This window comes from Dipodomys spectabilis, unplaced genomic scaffold, assembly GCF_019054845.1.
Source record: "Dipodomys spectabilis isolate Male_0828 unplaced genomic scaffold, ASM1905484v1 ptg000219l, whole genome shotgun sequence".
In the NCBI taxonomy this organism is placed as follows: Eukaryota; Metazoa; Chordata; class Mammalia; order Rodentia; family Heteromyidae; genus Dipodomys; species Dipodomys spectabilis.
The window spans coordinates 3,830,191-3,857,486 of NW_024870896.1; the positions used below are offsets into that span (position 1 = coordinate 3,830,191).

At 44.7% G+C, this 27,296-nt stretch overlaps 1 protein-coding gene across 1 annotated transcript in view; it reads right to left on the bottom strand.

Annotated features, from left to right (window-relative positions):
• Positions 1-726: 726 nt before the first annotated feature.
• Gabra5 (gamma-aminobutyric acid type A receptor subunit alpha5) overlaps positions 727-27,296 on the bottom strand; it is a 56,425-nt gene continuing 29,855 nt past the window's right edge. Inside the window, exons 5-9 of the mRNA XM_042697410.1 lie at positions 22,952-23,034; positions 12,840-12,983; positions 10,219-10,371; positions 7,436-7,647; positions 727-1,418 (exon numbers count right to left, since the gene is read on the bottom strand). Coding sequence (XP_042553344.1) covers positions 1,116-1,418; positions 7,436-7,647; positions 10,219-10,371; positions 12,840-12,983; positions 22,952-23,034 — 895 coding nt within the window. The 3' untranslated portion in view covers positions 727-1,115. The remainder of the gene's footprint in view (positions 1,419-7,435; positions 7,648-10,218; positions 10,372-12,839; positions 12,984-22,951; positions 23,035-27,296) is intronic.

A 27,296-nucleotide genomic window follows, 5' to 3' on the forward strand; every position in this document is an offset into this window, starting at 1 on the left:
TATTTTCCCCAAACAAATTCATGATAGATTTCCTTTATGTTACTTTTTTGTAGGCAAGGAAATGGGCAAAATACAAATTAAAAAACAACTAGGATACAGTATCAGGTTTTTTTTAAGTTTTTTAATGAACATTTAAGAGTCATATACAAAAGCTAACAGAGCAATAAGTCAAACGTGAAACGTACAAGGAAAGAGAATGGAAATTAACTCAATGACAGGTTCTCACCACTGAAGCACTGTAAGCTGGCGGCATCGAATGGTGGTGTCTTAGAACAGCAGGCACAGGTGGGATCAAAGGTCAAGAATGTCATCAAACCACTTGTTTTATTATCTCTGTATCTTTCTTGGTCACTGTTTGGTTAGTGGAGAGGTTAGGGTAGAGTGAGAATACATTCCTTTTCAAAAAAAACAAAAAAGAATTTTTTAAGGAGTTAAATTTTCATTGGAGAAAATACTTGATCTGCTAAATCTAATATACTACATACTTCTGTTATTAAATTTGTCTGTGTAAATAGTTTGCCTATTCTATTTCTTAATGCTGGCTCATGCAGTACTTTTTTTTTCTTCTTAATTTTGGAACAGGAGGAATCATCGAAGGCAATTGTGGACCTAAATGTCCATCGTTTTTTTTTGTCTTAATGAGAGAAAAAAAAAAAAAAGAAGTGTGCTCTCTTGCAGTTGGTCAAGTTAGGATTCTTCAGGAGCATTTCCTAAAATATTTATCTGCTGGGAAAAAATTTGTATGAAATGACATTCGAAGTATAAAAAACATCATTAGATTAACGCTTGGAACTGTGAAAAATATACTTATCTTGTTTGTAAACTATCGATGTTAAGATACTGAGTGTCTGTCAGTCACAGCCTCCTGTTTTTTATTTTATTTTATTTTTTTTTCCTAGAAAGTTGTTGGCTTTACCAATGGGTCATCTTCAAAACATCTGAAGTTACATGTAGAAACATCAAGGCAATATTATTTGTACATATTATTAAACATGCAAAAAAATTTTTTTCCTGAAAGAGAGTGCTGAAATTACAGAGAGTCTTTTGGAGCCCAGCCTATCCTGGGTACCATTTGACCGGAAGTATGGCTTCCTGGGATTTAGGATGGAGGTGTCTTACTTCGAGGAGACGGCCCCTTTAATCACTGGCTCCCTATTCAAATAGGTGGCCCAGTAAACTAAATTAAAAGTCCCAAACAGGACAGGGAACACAATTCGGGACATTTTGTCAATCTTGCTGATGCTGTTGTAAGTCTTTTTGTTGTCAGAGGCCTTGTCTTCGGGAAGTTTTGCAGGCCCGGATGACACACTGGTGGTCCCTGCCGACACCTGTTCCTTGGGGATGTTTGGGGGGTGGTTCATCTTCCCAGTCGTGAAAGCATTGGTTGATTTGTTGAGGATGAGTTCACGTTCCTTTTTCTGCAAAACAGAAGGTGAATGTAAGGACCAAGTCATTTGCCAGGCAATGGACTCACTGGGGAGGGAGGAAAGAAAAGGTGATCGAACATCAGATTATTTCTAGGAGAGATCAGGCCTCCAGGGAGGCCTAAGTTGAAAGAATTGCAAGAAGCTGAATTACGTGTTGAGGCCGCCAGTGGGTGGGTAGTCCAATGGAGAGGGTGACGTCTAGATGAATGCACTCATGATATGTAATGTACACATATGGACACAGAATTTGAGGGGATGGGTGGGCTGGGGAGAGATGAGAGAGGATGATGGAAGAGGTGACATGGATGGAGATGTGCCATACTCACACACTGATGTGTTAGATTAAAATCCCTTTGTACGCCTGGTACCAGTGGCTCACGCCTGTAATCCTAGCTACTCAGGAGGCTGAGCTCTGAGGATCATGGTTCAATGCCAGCCTGGGCAGGAAAGTCTGTGAGACTTTTATCTCTAATGAACCACCAGAAAACCGGAAGAGGCGCTGTGGTTCAAGTGGTAGAGCGCTCACCTTGAGCTGAAGAGCTCAGGGACAGTGCCCAGGCCCAGAGTTCAAGCCCCATGACTGATAAAAAAAAATGCCTTTGTACAACTAGCAAAAAAATAATACAATAAGGTAAGAATAAAAGCTGGAAGTGGAGCTGTGGCTTAAAGTGGTACAGTGCTAGACTTGAACAAAAAAACTTAGGGATAGCACCCAAGTCCTGAGTTCAGGCTCATGACCAACAAAATCAAAAACAACAACAATAATAATAAAAAACCCAAACCCTGTTTAAGCCAGGCACTGATGGCTCACAACTGTAATCCTTGCTACTCAGGAGACTGAGATCTGAGGATCATAGTTTGAAGCCAGCCTGGGCAGGAAAGTCTATGAGACTCTTTTCTCCAATTAACTACTCAGAGAAAGCCAGAAATGGCTCAAAGTGGTAGAGCGCTAGCCTTGAGCAAGAATCTCAGGGATTTATTTGCAATAACTAGTATATGTCTGGGACAAGCAGAAAAGGTCAAAAGCTATGTACATATGACCAGATAAGATGATGTTAAGCGAAATGAACCCCAAGATAGAGACACAAGCTTTTTTTTTTCTTGCTTGCTATTGTTTCTAACATATTTATAATGTACCATCTGATTTTTTTGTTGCTTTGAATGTTCCTCCCCCATTGTATAACTCCTGTTTTCACTGTATTTGATGTCAGTGCCCTGCATCTTGTATATATACTTCTCTAATTTGGGAAGGGGAAGGGAAAAAACAAAATGTTTAAATAGGGATACAGGTTGACCCATTGTAACAATGAGATGTACAAGACAGTATGTTGAAAATGAACTTTACAATTTAGGGGGGGTGGGTAGTTGTGGAGGTGGGAGGAAAGGGATGGTAGGGGAAAAACAAAGGAGGAAGTAACAATGCTTGATAGGAAATGTACTCATGACCTTGCTCATGTAACTGTAACCCCTCTGTACAGTATTTTTACAATAAAAAACATATATATATATATGTATATATGTATATATATACATATATATACGTATATATATATACGTATATATATATACATATATATGTGTGTATATATATATATATATATATAAAATCTCAGGGACAGCACCCCAGCTCTGAGTTCAAGTCCCAAGACTAGCAAAAAGAAAACAAAAGAAAAAAAAACAATAAAAGCCTACAGGGCCAGGAGATGGACAACACAACTGGAGCAAAAGTCATCTATTATATTAATGTCTGGCATTTTGTAAACACCTGGCATAAACTTAATTAAGACGTTTCTAACAAGTGTTCCCTCTTTACTGGAAGGGTACCTGTGAGAGTGACATAGCTGGCTTTAAAGGAAGCTAGGGAATGGCGAAGAGAGAAAAGAAAGAAAAGATGATGAAATATCATGGCACCGTATGCACCTTTGGGATGGTGGGATGAGAGGAAGCTCACTCAGCATCCTCCTTCTAGAAGTATCGTCATTGCTGTCTGCATCCTGTCACCAACTAGCATTTCTTCTTTGTAGGAATGTCATTGTTGGTTTACACACACACACACACACACACACACACACACACACACACACACCAGTAGTTCTAGGGCTTGAATTCAGGGCTGGGACACTGTCCCTGAGCCTTTACACTCAAGGAAGACACTCTCCCACATGAGCCACAGTTCCATGTCAGCTTTTTGGTGGTTAATTAGAGATGAGAGTCTCATAGATTTCCTGTCCAGGCAGCATTCCATTGAATGCTGAGTTCAAGCCCCAGGATGGGCCCAGAAACAAACAAACAGCTACTCTTAGTTGAATCCAAGGATATGGAATCCATCGCTCTTTTGGGGGTGCTGATGACATGTACCTTTCATCTGAGGAGATGAGCAGCAGAAGTGAGCAGCAACACAAGAGCCAAGTGGTTGGGGTGTCCCTGGGGCTCCCATCAGGAAGGGCAGGCTGCATAGATGTGGCCAGCGGTCCTTCTGGGACGAGCCCTGCTGCAAAGAGCAAGCTGCCCGTTCTGAACCCCATTCCTCCAGAAGCCATTGACAGCTGATGATGGGTGGGACTGGCCACACTCCTAAAAGGCTTTGACCTTGCCAGGCCTCGATCACAACATCACAGCTTCTTCCTCTGCCCCATCTCACTTCCTCTTGGTTCTTTCTCTGAGTTGCCTGGTCCTATTACACTACACTTTGCATCCCCAAACTCTGATCCAACATGTGCTTCAGAAGATCCCAGTATAGAGCAACAGAGAACGTAGTCTATTTTTTTTTCAGAGTGTCTCTACTTCTCACCCATTGTTGGTTTCCAAGTGTAGACTTGGAAAGAGTAGACCAGACTTACTCATTCACGTTTCCAAGCATAGACTAACACCAGACTTACTCATTCACACTCTCTACCCAAGTTTTGACAGTGACCTATGCCCTGCCCAGAAACTTGATGTTTTCCACACAGAGAATCTTCCTGAAAGGTAGAAGGGCTCTACATAGAAGTTCCATAAGACTGACCAGGGTGCATTGAACAGAAGACATGGACTGGGCAAGGATCAGCGAGTTCTATACTAACCTCTATCTTCTTCCTCTCCGCAAGGCCTACATTCACCTGCTCCACTTTCCTCTTGGACTCAGGATGGGCCTGATAGCTTCCATGAGTGCAATGGCCTCTTCACACCCTCTCTACTTCCATCTTGGCCAGCTCCAATCTATCATTGTGTGGCCACCATCCCAGCTGGCAAACATCTCCCTTCCGGCCACATGGAGTAGGGTACCGGGCAATCTCTTCTTCCCAGACCCCACTCTCGTTCCTAGACCGCCAACCTCAAGGAGCCATCACCAGGATCAAGTCTAACTGCTTCCACTAAGAGACTTAGTAGCAGCCAGGTGTGTTGGCTCAGGCCCTGTAGTCCTGGCGACTCAGGAGGCTGAGATGTGAGCATCATGATTCAAAGCCAACCCAGGCAGAGAAATTCAAGACTCTTATCTCCAATGAACCAGCAGAAAAGCCAGAAGTAGAGGCATTATTCAAGTGGAGGAGCACTAGCTTTGAGCAAAAAAAAGTGCTATCCCAGGCCCTGAGTTCAAGACCCAGGACTCTCACACATACTCTCACTCTCTTACACACACACACACACACACACACACACACACACACACACACACATACACACACACAATAGATCATGTGGCTCTGGTGGCACATTCACATTCATGAGGTGGCTCAATCCTAGCCAACTTGGAGGTCTGAGATCTGAGGATCAAAAAGCCAACCCAAGCCAAAAAGAAAAAAGAAAAAAAGTATCAAGAGACTCTTATCTCCAATGAACTAACATAAAACTGGAAGTGGAAATGTATTCAAGTGGTAGAGCACCAGCCTTGAGCCAAAAAGCCAAGTAAGATCATGAGGCCCTGAGTTTAGGCCCCAGAACTGGCATTCACACACACACACACACACACACACACACACACACACACACACACACACACACACGCACACACACACACACACTGTACATTATTCCACTTGTTAAGCCCCTCCCCCATCACTTTCTGTCTCCTCTTCCATAGGAGGACAGATCCTGCCAATCATTCCTTCAGAGTGGGAAGCTGGACATGGAAGTGGGAAGAATTTCCTTAGGAAAGGAAGTGCAGTGTGTAATGAACCACCAAGCAAGTGCTGTGGCTGGGGCAGCCCCGGGTGCCCTCCCCGGAGCCAAAGTGTCTGGCTTGCTGATTGGTACCCAGCCCCTGTTGGGAAGGTGAGCCTGTGTAATTGATCACCTTCATGATGATTTTCCTGCAGACAAGATTAACACTTCCTTTCAAGTCTGTCAGACAGGACCTGTCTCCACACCTCTCAGGACAAAGGATTTGAGTCTTTGATCCATGTGTGGTGTAATTAGCCACGTTATTGTAGGCTGTTTTCACTTTTCTATCCATAGAAGTGAATCTCATCTCACCAAAGAAATGATTCAGCTCAAGTTGTGTCGCAGTGATTGCTCTGTCATCGATTTAGGCACAAGTACTTGGTGATTCATGGTTTGCAAATGAATAATGCTTCTCACCAAAAAGTGAACATGCCTGGTTCAAGTGACCCAAACCGTTTAGAGAGAGGCTTGGGTGGTTTGTCAGATGACTGTTGCCATATGACTCTCCTCTTTATGCCTGGAATGACAGCTTGAAGAGGTCACACAAAGAATGAGTAAGAGCATTAAAAAAGAAAGAAAGGAGGAAGGAATAGAAAAGAATGAGCAAGAGCAAATCATAGGATTAAAACCTGCACAAATCTTCTCTGAAGAGACAGAGATTATTTTGGCCAAAACAATATAAGCATCATAGCTTGGCCTAAATACCCTTCAATGGTTGAGTGGGTCAAGAAAATGTAGTCTATTTATACAATGGCATTTTACTCATCTATCAGGAAGAATACCATTAGGTCATTAGAACGGAAATGGATGAACTTGAGGGGGAAAATTATATGAAGTGAAGAAAGACTCAGAGAGACAAAGGGTGCTTGTTTTCTCTCATCAGTGGAAATTAGATCTACAGTATAAAGATATAGGAACACATATCACATACACACACACACACACACACACACACATACACACACACAAAGTATGGGATAGTCAGGTGAGAATTTCAATGATGAAACACCTTTCAACAATTATCTGATAGTTTTACAGAATGAATACTAGGAAGCTGAAACATGTTTTGTCTGAGGAAGTTGGGGTTTAAGGGCAGTGACACAGACTAATGAAGAGAGGACCAGAAGTGGAATACATTCACATACTCAATGTACCTATGACAAAATGAAATGGGGTAACTTGAGGGGTCGGTGGGGTTAGGAGAGATGGAGGAGGACAAAAGTTGTACTTGCAAACGGAAGTGTTGAATTGAAACCTCTTTGTGCAACTACTTAAAGCTATTTTTAATGGAAAAAATAAGCTGAAGGTACATAAGTCCAAATTATATCAAGTTATATAATTATACATCATATAATATATTAATAATTATATGTAATTATAGATTATATTATGTTATACATATTATATTATATAGAATAGATTATATATTATATAGTATATATTATTATATATTATAGATTATATTATATAATTATATGTTATATAATTATATATTATATAATCACATTATACATTTACAAAATACATTATACAAGTATATAATCTATAATTATATAGTTATATTATTATACATATATATTACACATCATATATATTATTAATCTATAATATATAATTTTAGACCATATTCTAGGTAATTACACGTATTATGTAATATATGATTATATATAAAATCATATAGACATTTATTCTATATATTATGTGATATGCATTAGTATATAATTATACATAATACATGTAACATATACATATTATATGTTATATATTATATGGTTATATATAACATATGTTATATTACATATAACGTGTGTATATATTATATATGTTATATGTTATATATATGATTATATATACTACCTAGCCATTACCTTGAACTTGGCTGCTTCCAGGGCTTTCTTGCCGTCCCAGGCCCAGCCTCTCTTTGTGAAGTAGTTGACCGTGGCAAACTCGATAAGGGCAGAGAAGACAAAGGCGTAGCACACCGCGATGAACCAGTCCATGGCCGTGGCGTAGGCCACTTTGGGCAGCGAGTTCCGAGCGCTGATGCTGAGCGTCGTCATGGTCAGCACTGTGGTCACCCCTGTGGGACCAGAGGGGGACACAGCTCATCAAGGGTCCCCAGGTCCCGCTACAGCCCAGCTGTGGAGGAGCAGGAGGAGGGGCAGGGGGGACCCTCTAATCCGGTATCGCTTCTGGAATGGGAGGAAAGGGGGAGCTTCTGTTTGGATTAGCACCCCTCAAAGGCTCCCCAGAGAAAGTCTTGATCCCTACCTGGGGATGCTACTGGCATGTGGTGGACCCTTTGGGTTGTGGAGCCTGGTGTCAGCGCTTCGGGTCACTGAAGACTCACCGCAGGCCCCGAAGGGCTTCTGTGTCTGTCCCTCTCACCCTTCCTCTTTATTTCTATTTCTCTATTTCTCTTTCTCTGTTTCTTTTTCACCCTATTTTTCTCTCTCTCTCTCTCTCTCTCTCACACACACACACACACACACACACACACACAACTGGAGCAAGAGGTCAAAAGCTGCACCAAGCATCCCTATCATGAAGTGCTATCTTACCACACATACCAAACCACAAAGCCAACTGACTAATACACTGAATTCTCCAAAACTGTGAGTCAAAATAAAGTTCTCTCTCTTCCTCTCCCTCAGCACCAGTCCTGAGGCTTCAACTCAGGGCCTGGGCGCTGTGCCTGAGTTTCTTTTGGCTCAAGGCTAGTGCTCTACCACTTGGGCCACAGCTCCACTTCCAGTGTTTGGGGGGAGAAGGGTAGTTTATTGTAGATAAGAGTCTCAGACTATTCTGCCCAGGCTGGCTTTGAGCAGCAATCCTCAGATCTCAGCCTCCTGAATAGTTAGGCTTACAGCTGTGAGTCACCCCTGCCTAGCCAAAACTCTCCTTTTTCTTTTTAAGTTGATTATTTCAGATATTTTGTGACTGTACAAGAAAGTTGAGACTTCAACCCAGAGGCCTCAAGCCTTCAACGCTGTCCACTGGGAGAGGAGCCTCCTCCTCTTCCATGCCGAACATCTGAGGGATGTGAACCACTTTTTCTCTAGACGCTCAGGCATGGTTGACCTCAGTGGTCACAGGAATTGCCTCCAGGGACTTCTTAGGTCCCAAGCCCTAAGGAAAGCTCCTCCTGTGAAATAACCTGTGTAGGTCATCCCTGCATTCCTTTAAAGCTTGTACCATGCAATACATTCATTGCCCTACAGCGGATGCTAGCAGAAGAGTCCAGGAATGTTCAGGACAGACAGAATTCGTCTCCAACATTCTCCATCTGTGCTTGGCTAAATTTGAACGTGCAGCACTTAGAGATCCCGGGGACTGACTGTGTGAATGTGTGCACACATGTGTATCCAGTTTATTGCTCTCATATTACATACAGTGTATCAATTGACACTCAGTGATGGATTTGAAAGGAGCATGCACACTTCTTAATTGGTAACTTACAAAAGAACATTGTGCAAACCCTACTGTACCCAGGCTGGAGATGTAGCTTAGTAATAGAGCACCTGTCCAGCATGCACAATGCTCTTGATACAAGTTTCAGAAGCATACATGCACAAAAAATATATGTATTATATGTATCATATCTATATATGTATATAAGATGTCTGATATATATTATATTGCTATATACATATATGATATATGTGATATGACATCTATAGCATATCTATATATCAGTATATTTATATAATATTAACATAATATATATCTATATATGCATCGCATCTATATATCTATATGATATATATCTCATATATATTGAGTTGATATATCTATATCATATAGATTTGATATAGATATCATATATCATATATATGCTATAGATTTATAGATATGACACATGTACTGCATAGATATATCTATATATGTGTATATATATGATATATATACATATGATATATGATATATCATATGTATATCATCTCATATCTATATCGCATATAGATATGTAGATATCAAATTGATGTCATATATTATGATGCATATACATAGACATGTCATAGCTATATATCTATATCATGATATAGATATGAAAGGTGATCATAGGTAGATTTTATATATGTATGTGAATTCATTTTCATAATAGAAATATTCGAGTATTATTTCCTAAACTCATTCAGGGAGAAGTCCCAAATCCTACTTAGCTTTAAAGTCTTTACTAATTAGTCAGGTTTCTTGCCAGGTCACAGAATGCACAAGGAAGCAGTAGAGGTTTGGTGCTAGTTAGCTTTCTGTGACTATAATCAACTTCAACATAGGAAAGGTTCTGGCTTCTGGTTTTGAAGGTTGGCTAATTCCCTTGATTTGGGGGCAAGGTAGTGGGAATATCAAATGGAACCAGCCTTCTTACCTTGTAGAATCCAGGGTGGGAAGGATTGGAAGAGCCAGACTGACTCCCACTGCCCCTTCCAGCATATCCCCACAATGACCTAACTTGCTCCCCTTAGGCCCCACCTCCTAAAGCTTCCACTACCACCCAATAGTGGAGGTCGGATGCCTTCAACATACAGGCCTCACATAGACATTTGAGGTCCTCACTACACCTGTAGCACAGGTAGGTGCTTGTTTTTTTGGGAACAGTTCGGGTGAGTCGCAAGCTTCCAACATCCAGCCTCTGCTTGGAGGCACTCACCAAAAACTGTCCTGGCTGGCACAGATTCTCGGTTGAGCCAAAAGGACACCTGGGATAAGATCACTGTCATGATGCAGGGCAGGTAGGTCTGGATGACAAAGTAGCCAATCTTCCTCTTCAGGTGGAAGTGAGCCGTCATGATTGTGTATTCACCTGTAAGTATGCAAAAACAACTGCATGTTAGTCCCTTCAGGTGTGACGATCTGATCTTGTTCTAATCAGAGAGGTTTGGGCGCGCATCCTTTTGCGCTGTCTTCCAGTTGCACGAGCGTTTGGGTTATTTGACTTAAGGAGAGGGTGGAGGAAGACGAAGAAGCTCTTCAGAATCCTTTTCCACCCTCCGCCTCTGAAGAGCTGCATGTGGATGCTTTCCCCAGAGAAAATCAGATTTGTGTGTTTCTCTAATCCCTGGGTCACAATCTGTGCCTGGCTCCCCTCCCCACTGCCCTCCCCCGTGGCGGTTCCTGCAATCAGGATCTCTGGATTTAGCCTTTGGAGACAGACACGGAACACCTCAGAGCCCTGGTGTGGGTGGACGGAGTCTTCCTATCGCCCAGTGCCAGGGAGAAAGGGTAGCCATCATCTCTCCCCAGACTCTCTGCTCGCCCAAGTTCAGTACAGAACAGCCTTTCGAGAGGCCCCGAGACCCTGGCCCTCCAGACACACACACAGGGTGTCCTGGCTTTTCCTGGAAATCGGGGACATTTCCTGGGTGATGTCCCAGTGCCTTCTGTGGATTTGCCTGGCGGTGTGGGAGGCGAGCGGAGATCTCCCCTTCTTTGCGGAGAATGATGCTGTCCTGATGGTGAACTGGTAAGGAGCTGAGGTGCCCTGGGAGGTAGCGGGGTGGGGGGGGACCCTGTGGATCAGAGGGGAGCCAGGCCTGCTGGACCACCATCGTCTTCACTAACACCCCCTGGAGAACTGAGAAGGATGTTTGGAGGAGGGAGGGCTAAGAGGGGCTGGTTGGAATTGCCAGGGGCGGGGGAAGCAGTCCTGGGATGATGGGGCGGGTCTCAGGTGTGGGAAGGGTCATCCGTTGGCTCGTTGGACAGGACAGGAGGATGTTGGAGGACATCCCGCTTGCGTACTGCGTCTTTGTCCGCTTAGCAAAGCTGACCGTGGTGTTCTTGGGTGCTTTGCCTCTCAGGAGACTGAGGAGCCTGGAAGATGGATCACAGGATGTGATCAAACCAGAAAAAGGAGCCCAACGTCTCAGCTGTGCTAAGACAGGGTGCCGTGGGCTGGAGACCCCAGAGCTGCAGGACAGGTGGGGGGGGGGCAGGGGGTTGGGGATGGATGGATGCAGCTGACTCTAACCTGGGAGAAAGGCACAGGGGTGAAAGAGAGGAAGGGGAAGCGGAGGATGCCTAATGGCCAGGATGATTTTGGCCTCCATCTTAATGCCCCAAACACCGTTCTACTTCTTGAGCGGTGTTTGGTTCTGGTTCTTTTCTTTGGAGGATATAAGTGAAAGACAGACATCTCAGGTTTGTTTAAAAAGAAAAAAAGAAGTGTTGTACACAAAATAAAACCATTACAAACAAACAGGCCCAAACGATTGTGGACAATTTCATGTGGTAGCATTCTGTCAGCACCACACTTTCTAACCCCAAACCTTCACCCCACCGCCTCATCCTCCATTTATGGATGGCTCCATTGCCTCTCCCATTGGCACACTAACCAAATAACATCCTTCTGAGGTATGGGCGGGGCTCAGATGGAGTGGTGGTGGATACATGCGGCAACGTCTCAAGGTATCTGTGGTAGGACCACCACAGATCAGGTGAATGGTGCTGGCCGAGTTAAGATTCACCAAGGAAGGGCTGTGGGGCTGATGTCAAGTCCTGTAACCAGAGCTTGCTTTGCACGTTCCCTTTGCTAAATGATGACACAATGGCCCTGACTCCTCTCTCCCCTGTCACAGTACCATCTTTTTTTGGGGGGAGGGGTTGATCTTGGGGCTTGAACTTGGGGCCTGGATGCATTCCCTGAGCTCTTTTGTTCAAGGCTAGTACTCTACCGCTTTGAGCCACAGCGCCACTTCTGGTTTGGGAGTGGTTGATTGGAGATTAAGGGTCCTGCGGGGACTTTTCTGCCCTGGGCTGGCTTCTAATCATGATCCTCAGATCTCAGCCTCCTGCATAGCTAGGATGACTGGTGGGAGTCCCTGGGGCCTGGCCACAAAGTCATTGTGATTGGTAGGAGCCAGCTTTGCCCTTTGCCAGGCATTACCTCTCACCACAAAATGGGAAGGCTTGCGGAGGACAAACACACACTATTCCTTTGGACTTCTTGTCCAATCACACGGGACCTACCAGGTGAAATCAGGCTGGATTCCCTCTTTTTCAGAAAACCATTCAGAGCAGGTGGTGGAGGAGCAGGTAGCTGGCTGCATCTGTTTTCCCGCAGAGATTTCTGCAGCTCGGTATTACATAAGCAGATCAACACAGCGTCCCCGCAGGGCCGGCTCACACAGTGGCAAATGTCCCTCATCCACTCTGTGCCCTGGGCCCTGCAGCCCTGGTGTGGGTGTCCCTCCAATATGGTTCTCCCTGCCCCCCTGATGAGGTATGGTGTGACCTCCTTCAACCCCGGCCTGGCAGGAGATCTCCTCTCACCTGTGCTGGTACTGATGTTCTCCGTGCCCACTGTCTGCCCCATGAGATGATACTGGTTCAATCTGGAACCGTCTTCTGCCACCACCACAGACTTGGTGGAACCATTGGTCCAGACATAAACAACTTCAGAATTAGGGTATGCATCTGGAAAGGAAGGGGCAGAAGGCGGCATTCACACAAATCGTTCATTCCGGATTGGAAAATACAAAGATGGTAATCAGAGTAGCAAGAGAGATGGTGGCCATGGTGATCAGGAGGACATTTGCAAAGTTAGTGTTCAAGTGACACCAGAGTGTAAGATGGCCTGTCGCCCTTCAGCCCTTCCCATTTCAAAATGGCCCGGTGCGAAGCGCTAGAGCCCTGTGCTTTGGGTGTGCAGATTCCCTCCCTCCCTCCCTCCCTTCCTTCCTTCCTTCCTTTTTCTTTCCTGCCTTCCTTCCTTCTTTTCTTTCTTTCTTTCTTTCCTTTCCTTTTTTCATCCCTCCCTCCCTCCCTTCCTTCCTTCCTTTTTCTTTCCTGCCTTCCTTCCTTCTTTTCTTTCTTTCTTTCCTTTCCTTTTTTCATCCTTCCCTCCCTCCCTTCCTTCCTCCCTCCCTCCCTCTGGAGCTCCCTCCCTCCCTCCCTCCCTCCCTTCCTTCCTCTCTCTGTCTGTTTCTCTGTTTCTTTCCTTACTTTTTTTGTTATTCATGGGGTTCAAACTCAGGGCCTGAATGCTGTCCCTGATCTCTTTTTGCTCAAATCTAACTCTCTCCCACTTTGAGCCATAGGACCACTTCCAGTCTTCTGGTGGTTCACTGGTGATAAGAGTCTCTGGGACTTGTGCAGGCTGGCTTTGATCCACGGTACTCAGATCTCAGCCTCCTGAGTGGCTGGGATTATAGGTGTGAGCCACCCATGCCCAGCTCTTTTTTCTGTGTAGCAGGGAAGCGAGCAGCAGCTCTGAGGCCGGGAGCCAGGGTCTCTGCAGCACTCTGACTCTCAACCAGCTTCAGTCCATCTATCTGTAGAATGGGGGATGATCTCGGGGTCTCGGTTGGCAGCGTGCCTCGCACAGTGACATTTGTGTGTGGAGCACCGCCGACATTCCTACTTTCAGCTTCCCTCTTCCTCTTCTCCATGATACACAGCCATCCTGAGGCGGCAGGGTGGCAGGGCTGGCAGGGCAAACAGGTCCTGTGTCCCCTGTCTTACCTGCCAATGTGTTACCTCACATGGCAAAAGGTACTGTGCAGATGGAATGGAGGTGATGGGCCTTAAAGGCAGGAGATTATCCCAGGTCACCCTGGTGGACCAATCTCCTTGCAATGCAGCGATGTCCTCCAGATGAGCAGGTGGCATGGTCTGTGCGAGGGGCGTGGATCTTCAAGATGGAGGATGGGGGAGGCTAAGACGTGATTGGGGGGGGGGCGTGTGTATGTCTCTGAAAGGTAAGAATGAAAACCATAAGTGGCGCTGTGGCTCAAGTGGTCGAGCACTAGCCTTGAGCTGAAGAGCTCAGGGACAGCGCCCAGGCCCAGAGTTCAAGCCCCACGACTGACAAGATAAAAAAAAAACACTATAGAAATAACACACGTGTGTGTGTGTGTGTGTGTGTGTGTGTGTGTGTGTGTGTGTGTGTGTGTGTGTCTATGTGTTGGTCCTGGGGAACTCAGGGCCTGGGCACTGTCCCTGACATTTTTGGTAGTTGAGTGGAGATAAGAGTCTCACAGACTTTCCTGCCCGGGGAACTATGAATCATGATCCTCAAATCTCAGCCTCCTGAGTAGCTAGGATTACAGGGGTGAGCTACCAGTTCCTGGCTCCTTGTGAGTTATTTTAATCTGTTAGGTTCTTCATAAGTTGTTACAGAAGCAATAGAAAATCAAGGTAGGCAAGCAAAAATGAAAGACCCTGTTCTTGAGAAATGTGTTCTGAAGGAAAAAGACAAATATCACACATGCACACATACACACATGACAGATAGATAAATAGATAGATAAGATAGATAGATAGACAGACAGACAGACAGACAGACAGACAGACAGACAGACAGACAGACAGACAGACAGACAGACAGATAGATAGATAGATAGATAGATAGAATGAGATATGGCAGTAAAGTTCTTCGTAGGACTGAAGAGGAGGAGGCATCATTTCCTTGTAATTGCTACTGTTTTGAGACAGAGTCTTGTTCTATTTCTGAGGCGACCTTGAATTTCACTTTGTAGCCCAACTGACCTCACTCTCCCAATCTTCCTCCTACCCCTGCCTCCGGCTGGGTTTAACAGACTGATGGTTATGATGGTCCACCTTGGGAGGCAGAATCTTAAGTGGGTCGATCCAAGCTGGGCTAAGTTAGGGGATCCAAAGAATGTTCAGGGTCCAGCCCTGTGGCCCTGGGGAGTAAGACAGTCCCAGACAAACTGAACAGCAGGTGCAAAGAGCCAGAGGCATGCCCGAAATGCTGAAGGAAAGCTGGGCATGCAGTGAGATGATGTGAGGGGAGGAAACAGGGCCCAAGGCCATTAGAAGGCATTCCGCTTTCAGCTGAGCCAGAAAGACACGGAGGATGGGATTTAGGCCAAGACCTGACCTCTTCCTACTTGGCAATAAAAGAACCATTGAGGCCGAATGAGACAGAAGCACAGGGCACAAGGCGGGAAAAGACAGAAATAAGAGGTGACATCAAAGTCATCCAAGAGCCAGTGGGGAGCAGAGGAGGAGGAGAAAGGAAGAGGAGGAGGAGAAAGGAAGAGGAGGAGGAGAAAGGAAGTGTTTGCTTTCCCTCCCTCCCTCCCTCCCTTCCTCCCTCCCTCCCTCCCTCCCTCCCTCCCTCCCTCCCTCCCTCCCTCCCTCCCTCCCTTCCTCCCTCCCTCCCTCCCTCCCTCCCTCCCTCCCTCCCTCCCTCCCTCCATCCCTCCCTTCCTTCCTCCCTCCCTTCCTCCCTCCCTCCCTCCCTCCCTTCCTCCCTCCCTTCCTCCCTCCCTCCCTCCCTCCCTCCCTTCTTTCCTTCCTTCCTTCCTTCCTTCCTTTTCTTTCTTTCTTTCTTTCCTTCTTTCTTTCTCCTTCCTTCCTTCCTTTCTTTTCTTCCTTCCTTTCTTTTCTTTCTTTCTCCTTCCTTCCTTCCTTTCTTTTTCTTTCTTTCTTCCTTCCTTCCTTCTTTCCTCCCTCCCTTTCTTTCTTTTCCTTCTTTCTTTCTTCCTTCCTTTCTTTCTTTCTTCCTTCCTTCCTTCCCTTTCTTTCTTTCTTTCTTTCTTTCTTCTTTCTTTCTCCTTCCTTCCTTTCTTTTTCTTCCTTCCTTCCTTCCTTCCTTTCTTTTTCTTTCTTCCTTCCTTCCTTCTCTTTCTTTCTTTCTTTCTTTCTCCTTCCTTTCTTTTTCTTTCTTCCTTCCTTCCTTTCTTTTTCTTCCTTCCTTCCTTTCTTTCCTCCCTTCCTTCTTTCTTTCTTTCTTTCTTTCTTCCTTCCTTCCTTCTTTCTTTTTTCTTTCTTCCTTCCTTCCTTCCTTCCTTCCTTCCTTCCTTTTCTTTCTTTCTTCTTTCTTTCTTTCTTCCTTCCTTCCTTCCTTCCTTCCTTCCTTCCTTCCTTCCTTCCTTCCTTCCTTCCTTCCTTCCTTCCTTTCTTTCTTTCTTTCTTCCTTCCTTCCTTCCTTCCTTCCGTCCATGAATCTCCATAGAAGCTATGCTCAGTTCATACTGCAGGTAGATGCTGAGCAAAGTTCTTATCAGGCCTGTTTTAATTACCATGACCTTTTGTCAGTGTGTGTATGTGCCAGTAGTGGGATGTGAGCTCAGGACCTTTAGCATTCAGCCATCCTTTAGCATTTTCTGCTCAGGGCTATGTCACTCTACCACTTGAGCCAAACCTCCACTTCTGGCTTGTTGCTAGTTAATTGGAGATAGGATTCTCGAGGACTTTCCTTCCCTGAGCTGGCTTCAAAGGTCAGTTCTCCAATCTCAGCCTCCTGAGTAGCTAGGATTGCAGGCATGAGCTACTAGTGCCTGACTAGCAGGACCTTCTGTTGTCAAGTTTAGGGAAAGTGAAGCTGGGTTTCCTATGAACAGTGCTCAGTAGAGGGCTGATGTCATGGTTTTCATCTCTCCTGGGGATACGTATGTAACGCCGATGGTTAGAGTGTTCAGGGGGCTGGAGTGAGTGGGTAGGTAATGTTGCTCTCTTTCTTTCTTGGAAAGTGGCCTTGTACATGTCTGCTCACATGCTTTGCTGGGCATGTACCGTGAATGGAGCCTCGTTATAGTGCCCGTGAGCTGTCTATCCTTTTCCGATTATGTAAATGTTGTGGTGCCCTGACTAATGAAAGGCTGTACAACTCAGGATTTGAGCAGAACAGCCATGATGGATTCTGGCCAGGGTAGAAATGTGGACTGGGCAGAGAGGAGGTTTAATGAGGCAGCATCGCTTCAGCAAGGAGCAAGTCCCACTTCCCGCCGTCCCCAGGCTTTCTCAGGCCCATTCCGTTCCCTTTGTCCTGGGACCCTGGCCTGGTCCTGGGACCCTGGCCTGTACCTATTCTGCCGTCCACCTCACACCAGACACACCACCAGGGCTGTGCATCAGGCCTTTGCCAAGGGCTCCCGGAGACAGGAAAGAGGCATTAGAAGTTTATTGAAAGATAGGCTTTCATGGCTCTTAGAGGGGATAACTGGGGTGAGATGCACAAATCTGACAGCTCAGAAAGGAGCCCAAGGCTTGGGTCAGAATAACAAAGAACTTTTTTTTTTGGTCGGTTGTAAGACTTGAACTCAGGGCCTGGGCGCTGTCCCTGAGCAATTTTGCTCAAAGTTAGCGCTCTATCCCTTTGAGCCACCGTGCCACTTCTGGTTTTCTGGTGGTTCACTGGATGTTAAGAGTCTCAGGGACTTTCCTGCCTGGGTTAGCTTTGAACCACGATCCTCAGATCTCAGCCTCCCGAGTTGCTAGAATTACAGGCGTGAGGACCCTGGCACCCAGCTGGCTTTTGGTCTCTTTAGCTGGGATAACAGGAATGGTGACTTAGAGGACCTAGAAATACAGGGCTTTCCTTCTCCAACTGTGCATCAGCTGAGTGAGAAGAATGGAAACATTTTCTCTACAATCTATAGGGATTCATACTTCTCCCCCCGGGGTTGACACCGTCTGACTTTTTTTTAGCATTGCAAACCCTGAGTACAAGTGGCTTATGGTATATACACTCAGATCTTTTCTTTTTTGGTCAGTTGTGGGGCTTGAACTCTGGGCCTGGGTGCTGTCCCTCATCTCTTCAGCTCAAGGCTAGCACTCTACCACTTGAGCCACAGCGCCACTTCTGGGTTTCTGGTGGCTGATTGGAGGTAATAGTCTTATGGCCTTTCCTGCTGGGGCTGGCTTTGAACCACAATCCTCAGATCTCAGCCTCCTGAGTAACTAGAATTATAGGCGTGAACCACCGGTGCCCGGCTATAATCAGATCTTATTTGTATTGCCTTTTAGAAATCAGGAAGTTGGTTTTTTGGGTTTTTTTTTTGTTGTTGTTGTTTTTGTTTTTGTCAGTCATGGGGCCTGAACTCTGGGCCTGGGCACTGCCCCTCAGCATTTCAGCTCAAGGTTAGTTCTCTACCACTTGAGCCATAGCACCACTTCTAGCTTTTTCTACTTACGTGGTACTAAGGAATCGAACCCAGGGTCTCATGCATGCAAGGCAAGCACTCTACCACTGAGCCACCTTCCCAGCCCTCAGGAAGATTTTACTGACTAGAAAGGAAATAAAAAATAATGACTCTCTGCACTGGTGGCTCATGCTTGTCATTCTAGCTACTCAGGAGGTGGAGATACGAGGATTGTGGTTCAAACCAGCCTAGGAAAGAAAGTCCATGAGACTCTGATCTCCAATTAATAACAGAACAAGTGGAAAATGGAGTGTGGGTCAAGAATTAGAGCACTAGCCTTGAGCAAAAGGCACTCAGGGACAGTGCTCAGGCCCAGAGTTTAAGCCTTAGGACTAGGGAAGGAAGGAAGGAAGGAAGGAAGGAAGGAAGGAGGGGAGGAGGGGAGGAAGGGAGGGAGGGAGGGAAAAAAAAGAACCCTCCAGTTCTAATTTAATTGACTATATATTTTCGTGAATCTAGACATTATCACATGACTTAATCTAATATTTAACTCATTATTCCATGAATAAAATGAACAAAAATTTAGGAACTTTTTTCTCCCTCTCCTTTCAACTCGTTTTCATCCGTTTAAGCACAGGCTTACAAATGGAAGCAAGCTGTGCTATTATCTTTCAGGAACTTTCTTTCAGACTAGGGAGTCTACCTCTAGAAGCTAGGGATAATTTCGTTTGAATGCTTGAGGACAGAGGCAGCAATCACAGAGATGTCTGTTAATTCGCTTTTGCATTAGAGAAACCAGGAGCATGTGGCTCATTAGAATAACCACACATATTTGCATTCCTTTGTCTCCTAATAGCAAAGAACGGAGGAATTGGGTAATTTGAAACTCATTATACTCACACATTTAGCTTCTGCACGGCTGGTGGTACTAAGTGAACAGTTGACTGAGCATCTATTGTTAGTAAATCAAAAAGGAAAGAAAGAAAAATAAAGATAGAAAGGAAGGGGCAGGCACTGGTGGCTCTTGCCTGTCATCCTAGCTACTCAGGAGGCTGAGATCTGTCTGAGGATCGTGGTTCAAAGCCAGCCTGGGCAGGAAAGCCCATGAGACTCATCTCCAATTAGGTATCAGAAAACCAGAAAATGGTGCTGTGGCTCAAAGTGGGTGAACACTAGCCTTGAATAAAAGAGCTCATGGACATCGCCCAGGCCCCTGAGTTCAAGCCCCACAACTGACCAAAAAAAAAAAAAGAGAGAGAAGAGTAAGAAAAACTTTTAGTTAAGTATTTCTTTCCCCACAATATATGTCTAAGCTGGTGTCAGTTTCTCCTGCATGTAATCTCAGCTACTTAGGAGGCTGAAATCTAAGGACTGAGGTTTGGAGCCTGCCAAGACAGAAAAGTCTGTGAGATCCTTAATCCTTATCTCCAACACCAAGGTCCTGAGTTCAAGTCCCAGTATGTACATATATATATATGTATGTATGTATGTATATATACATACATGCATACATATGTGTATATATACACATATCCATATATATACATATATTCACATATACACATTTAAAAAATTATATAGCCTAATTTAAAAACCATATAAGCTGTGGAAAGATGGTATTTGCATAGTTCTCTAGCTCATGGTCAATTGTATACAGATACACTTTGTAAATAAAATCCTTCTGTTCATTTAGCATATTCTAGTAATGATATTAAATGGCAAATAGAAATAAATGATACACCTCAGTATTGACCAAATTAATCTTTTTTGTTTGTTTGTTCGTTGCTGCTGTTACTAGGGCTTGAACTCAGGGCCTCTGGCTCTTGCTTGGCTTTTTCCAGTCAAGGCTGTAACTCTACCATTTGAGTCACAGAATCACTTCTGGCTTTGGGGGGTTTGGTAGAGATAAGTGTATCCATGGATTTGTCGGCCTGGGCTGACTTCAGACTAGCGCTCTCTAATCTCAGCTTCCTGTTGAGCTAAGATTGAACTACCAGCATCCAGCATCATGTAGTAGAGTGCTAGCCTTGAGCAAAGAACCTCAGGGACAGAGCCCAGGCCCTGAGTTCAAGCCTCAGGACCTATACCAAAAAAGCATGTTTGTCACAAACTGAAAACTGCTTTTGAGTTACCTGGCCTACACAATATCACTGTTAAATCCAGAGATCACAGTAAACTGAATTCACTTAACCAGCGACCACAGAGACCCCCACAGCATAGCAAAAAAAAAAAGGTAAAATAAAATCACCATCCACTTTCAACCTTTCAATTTTTAAAAATCAAATAAACGCATAATTTTCATACACAAAGAATGGCATCATTTCAAACCATGTAGCTAATTTTCCTCCAGGTCTAGGAACAATTATTCTTCCATGATTTGACTCATTTGGAGCAAATAATTCGAATAAACCCTGGTCACAAGCTTGTCCATTCTACCATTCCCCTCTGATAAATGTCTACCTCTCTGTGGATCACAGTTTAACAAAAAGATGAAGAAGGAGGAGGAGGAGGAGGAGGAGAAGAAGAGGAGGAGAGGAGGAGGAGGAGGAGGAGGAGGAATTATTATTTCTATCCAATCAAACATGCCTTTCCTCATACACACATATCTCCCTTAATTCCAAAAGTGTCATTGAGATGACAGGGGAAAAAAATGCAATAAAACCCCTGGGGTCAGAAAGGCTCCACTGGCTGAGCTGGTAAAGTGACTTCCATGAGCTAAGCAAACATTCATTCTGCACACGGGGTAACAAATGACTCCCCGGAGCACTGGAGAGGGAGCAGAGACCAAGGAGGGGCTTTTCACCTGCGACACGGTGAGTCACGCTACTGTGTGCCCACTGAGTTTCAGACAGAGTTGCCCAGTCCGGCTGGCCAGAAGAGCCAAAAGGAAGGATCTGGAACCCTTGGAGCAGCCAGTATTTGAACCAGCTGGAAAAATGAGATGTAAAGTCCGTGAAGGAAAGGAGACGCAGGAGGGAGCCCCAGAACTGATGTGTGCCCAGGGTCATGGGCACTGCTCAGATCTCTAACTCCCCCCTGCTCCGTGCGCTGGCATGCATGGAGAATAAGACTCCCTGGATTAATGAAGGATGATTTTGCCCTAGCCCAGCTAAGACAAGACACTCTCCTGACATTTCAGCCTTTGTTTACTGAGGAAGGACAGTCTGGAGACTGAACTCAGCCAAGTTAATTGGTTATATCTATCTGTCTGTCTGTTGCTATCAATCAATCACGCTCTCTATCTATTTTTCTATGATCTATGTACCTATCCGTCACCTATGAATCTCATCTGTCTATCTATGTATCTTTGCATCTATCCATTTACCAACTATCGCTGATCTGTTTATCTAAAGTAAGAAAAGAATATATACCCGAATTACATCACACTATGCTGTTTCATATACACCATATCAAATAATCTATAAGCAAACAAGTCCAGATATAATCTATATAACCTATATCTAGATGTAGATATATCTATATATTGACATAATCTGCATATCTAATAATCTACAAATAATCTAAATATAGTCTATACTCAATCGAGACCAGAGTCTCTGCAGTGTAACTGAGTGGCTCATACATCCCACATCCAGATTTTCGAGGGACAGATTTCTGTATTACCTCACATCCACTCTCTCTCTTTCTCTCTCTCTCTCACACACACACTCTCTCTCTCTCTCTCTCTCTCTCTCACACACACACACACACACACACACACACACACACACACACGCTCAGGTACCTCACAAAGCTAAGATACCAGGGGCGAAGATAAAAACCAAGAAAATAAAAGAGGCCTGGCCTGGGAGGTCAAGGAGAGCAGATAAATAGTTGGAGCTGGTAGCCAACATACTCCTATAGTCCCTTCCCTGATAGCTCAACTCAGTTAAAAAAGGGCTGAGAAAACTCAGATTCTCCCTAAGGAGGAGAAGACATAGACACAGCCCAAGTGTCCAGTGTCCCGACTTCTCTGTGGGCTACCCAGGACTGTCTGTCTGTCTGTAGGACTGCTTTGTCTCAGAGCTCTGATGGGATCCAGAACAATCTTGTCTCCCTGGGACAGCGGTCACTGACTCCTAGAAGAAGGCAGCAGGTGGATGGGACTCAGAGCCAGACACTACAGCCCGCCCCAGCCCCAGACACTACAGCCCGCCCCAGCCCCGCTCCACAGAGGCGAGCCAGAAGAATCTCTCCGTCTCCCAGAAGGAAGGAATGGCAGGACTGGGCTGGGGCTGTGAGGTCTCTGTGCTTCTGCTGCTGGCACAAAGAATGGATTGGAAACCATCTAGGGGGATGAGCTGTCACCTGGGAGGAGGAACCCAGACCAGGCTGCCAGGAGAAGACCTGAGAAAAACACCTGCAGAGGAGCTCCTTCTAGATTGTTCTGTGCCTCCAGTCACCTTCTGTATGCTGGAGAAGCTGGTGTGGTCTTCTCACCCAGCGTGCACCGCTTGTGTTACACGGAGCCTTCCGCGTGTCTTCCGAGTGGGTGCAGCGTTCACAACCCCCACCCGTGTCCCCACGGCGCCCCGTAAGAGCAGAACTTACAGCTACCAAATTTCAGAGGGCAGGCGTGGGCATCCATGGGAAAGTCCTCCAGCTGCATGGGGCACTCGGCGGAGATGGTCAGGCTGGAAAAGAAAAGAGGGAGCGCTTCATTTCGTTTATTTATTACTGATGGATGGATAGATCAATCGATCGATTGACCGTTTGGTCAGTTGTGGGACTTGAACTCAGGGCCTGGGCGCTGGCGCTGCGTTTTTGTTTTGTGCTCAAGGCCAGTGCTCTACCCCTTTGAGTCACAATGCCATTTCCTGGTTTTAGGTGGCTCATTGGAAATAAAGAGTCTCACAGACTGTCCTGCCCCCAGGGCCTGGCTTTGAACCTTGATCCTCAGATCTCAGCCTCCTGAGTAGCTAGGATGACAGGTGTGAGCCACCAGCACCCCACTGAGATCTTTATTTTCATTTGTAAGTTCGGTTTTGTTCACATCTGTGTTAGACCAGGCTCCCCTGCAACTCACAAGCCTCCTGCCTCCTCTTCCCTATCATGTGGATTACAAGCTTGTACCACCAAGCCTGGCTGAAGATAAAAATCCTTCAATAACTTAGTAATGGGCTCTTTCCTGAATAGCCATGTCATCCCAGAAAGCCATTGGAGTATTTATTTGATCAATCAATCTATCTATCTATCATCTATCATTTATCTTTCATCTATTAGCTATGTCTGTGTTTATCTATTATCTATCTGTCATCTATAATCTATGTATTATCTATCTATGTATTATCTCTGTTGTCTATCTGTTGGTTTGTCTTTTGTATCAGTATTGGGGCTTGAACTCAGGGTTCTCAGACTCACTAGGTTTTTTATTCAAGGTTAGAGCTCCACCATCTGAGCCACACGCCCACATCCAGCTTATTGTTAGTTAACTGGAGATAGAGTCTTGCAAACTTTTCTGCTCAGGCTGGCTTTGCACTACTCTCCAGGTCTCAGCTTCCTTAGTAGTTAAGATTACAGGTTTAAGCCAGTGCCATCTAGCCGGATGCTTATCTGAATTAATATCTTTTATCAAACTGTCTGCACTGTCTGTAAATTACATAAGCTTATTCTATAGATGAATATCTTTCAGAGATAATGCTTTAAGTCAAATCCACTCAGGAATTTTGTAGCTTAGTGAGTGTGCACATGCATACATACATAGATCACTACTTGAATAATCATTTCCAGACACCTTTAAATTTTACTTATTCTTTCTTTTTCCCCAGCCCTTATTCACCATTATTGGAGCAACTTCCCTGGCAAGGCTGAAATGGATGCAGTTTGAAAAATAACATACAGGGTCAAAGTGCAAATGTATAAAATAAACCCATGGTGAAAACTTTACCACAGTCTGGCTGCTGTCATTGTTCAATAAGCTTTTGTGGGCCTGAACAGTAAATGAACTTGTGCTATAAGAGCAATCTCAGCCAGTTGCTGGTGGCTCACACCTGTCAGCCTAGCTACTCAGGAGGCTGAGATCTGAGGATCAGTGCTTCCATCCAGCCCAGGCTAGAAAGTCTGTGAGACTCTTAACTCCAAAGCACCACCAGAAAACCAGAAGCAGAGCTGTGACTCAATGTGGTAGAGCACTAGCCCTGAATAAAAATAGATCTCAGGGACACAGCCTGGGCCCTGAGTTCAAGCCCCACAACCAACCAACAACAAAAAGTAATCTCCCGGTACAAGCTTATTATCTTCTTCATTTAAGCCTAGCCTCCCAAATAATAGTATAACAATCATAGCCAACAATAACCTGGTGTACTGTGGTGATAATGGCTGATACTGTGTCACCTCTTCATGTACCATAGCAACCACAGCCAGGTCTGAGGCTAGTACCTTGGAGGTGTAGGGAGGAGGAAACGTGGGCATGGAGAGTGTACAGCCCACCCTGGATTGCACATCTAGCCTCACGGCTGTGAGCAGAGGTCTGGGAGGAAGAGTGATCAGATGCAAAGAGCAGGGTGGGCAAAAGCAGCCATGATAATCAATGTAGATACGGGAACTTGGACGCAGGTGAACAAAAACTCATCGAGGGGAATGGGCGGGGCCGGAAGAGGCGGGAGAGAATGATGGAAGGGTGGATGGAGATGTGTTGTACTCCAAAACTGACTGGTTGAATTGCAATCCCTGGGGACAACTACTTAAAGATTATTATGCAATTGATTTAACAATGAGGAGACCAGAAAAGAAGAAGCGAGAACACCGATGGTACTCCTCTGGGGAGTGGGGTGGACCTGGGTGGGTGTATTTTAGTTACCTCCTGTCCCTGTTTACACTTTAGTGAAGAAATTCTGTTACTTATACTACACCATTGACAACTTTTTTGACTCCCTTCAAACTGGCCAATGGTACAGTATCTGTGAACCTGAGTTCTGACCAATCAGAATGAGGAGCACCATTAGGGTAAAACTTGGCCAGACTTCCTGCCAAGTGTGCCTGCATAGTTGAAATTTTTGCCAGTCACACACCCTTCTGCAAAAGCCAGTGTTTCCTTGTTTAATTCCTTTGGCCTTGGTATCCTTATTCCTACCTAGTACCCCAATACCCCAATACATTTTCAACAGTGAAGCCCTCATTGGGCACTGAATGGATTTAGTGACCTGACTTTGGACTTGCAGTCTTCAAAGCAGTGTGCTAAATAAATCTCTTTTCTTTGTCCATTACCCAGCATCCAGTATTTTGGTATAGCCTCAGAAAATGCACTAAAAGACGCCCCTGTATGTCCCTCTAGATTTCCTTTTACTAATTAGGTAAAAATTCTACATCACGTTCATGAGCTGACCTCCTGGTCCTTGTTTTCTTTTCCAACAGAAAAGGAAATCAAAATACAAAGCAGTGGACTTTTAGGTCATTGAATCATTGAATGTTGTCATATTAGCGCCTTTATCTAGTTCTAGTATTATTAAATCTAGATGTTGCCAGAATGGAAATGAAGTCAAAACCAAACCAAACCTTTACTTCTTCTCTAGTTAAAGCAGATTTACTATGACATTGGGTGTGTATTTCACACGAGATCATTGCTGGTCTGGGTAGTCAAAGTATGCACCGTTTGAATGAAGCTATGGGATGTGAGTGGAAGTAGGCGGGGAGGGGGTTGTCTTTCTGGTGGTAGAGAGGAGATTGTCTGTTGCCATGGTGATGAGGGAAAGTCCCCAGGGATGGAGTGAGTCCCTGGAGGGCCATTAGTTCAGATGGACAAGACGCCTGAAATCCTCCATTCAGGAAGAACTTTTTCGTAGTATCCTCTCCTCTCTCTCCCTCTCTCTGTCTATATATATGTATATATACATATATATAATATTTATATAATATATATTACTGTGTATTTATAAGAACTTATTAAGTTACAGAAGAAAACTGCAAATATCTACCATTTACGTGTGTGTGTGTGTGTTTGTGTGTGTGTTTGTGTGTGTGTGTGTGTGTGTGTGTGTGTTATGTACAGGTAGGTCCTGGGGCTTGAACTCAGGGCCCAGGCACTGTCCTTGAGCTTTTTTTACCCCCACTCAAGGCTAGTGCTGTACACTTCCGGCTTTTAATGAGTAGTTTATTGGAGATAAGAGTCTCAAAGATTTTCTGCCCAGGCTGACTTTGAACTGCAATGGTCAGATCTCAGCTTCCTGTGTAGTTAGGATTACCGGCATGAGCCACCAGCACCCAGAATTTACTTATAATTTAATCTGGTGTTTGGTCTAGAGTGTGTATATCTACACACACACACACACACACACACACACACACACACACACGCATACACACACATGCATACACATACATATATATTCTATTTGGTATATATATACATATATTCTATTTGTTCTTGGTATATAAAGCATAATCATTTTATAGATGACATCAGAGCATAAGTATTTCACATATCAATAATATCTCCATGTTATCTCCATGTTACTAAGACCTTAAGAGGCTAAATTTTAGGACAGGGGCTCTTGGCTCACACCTGTAATCCTAGCTACACAGGAGGTTGAGATTTGAGGACTGAGGATTGAAATCAGCCTATACGGATAAGACTGCGAGACTCTTGTAACTCCAATTAACTAGCAGAAAGTCCAAAGTGGAGCTGCGGCTCATGCCAGTCTGGAGTGAAAAGGTTAAGAGACAGCACCCAGGCTTTTAATTCAAGTCCCGTTACTAGCAAAAAAGGCTATGTTTTTCATTCTAGCATGCATGGAAGTATGTATCAGAGTCATAACAATTAATAAACAAATATCAGATGTTTACATGAGGTTTTGTTTTGTCAGTCATGGGACTTGAGCCTGGGCACTGTCCCTGAGCTTTTCACTCAGGCTAGCACTCTACCACTTTGAGCCACAGCACCACTTCGAGTTTTTGAGTG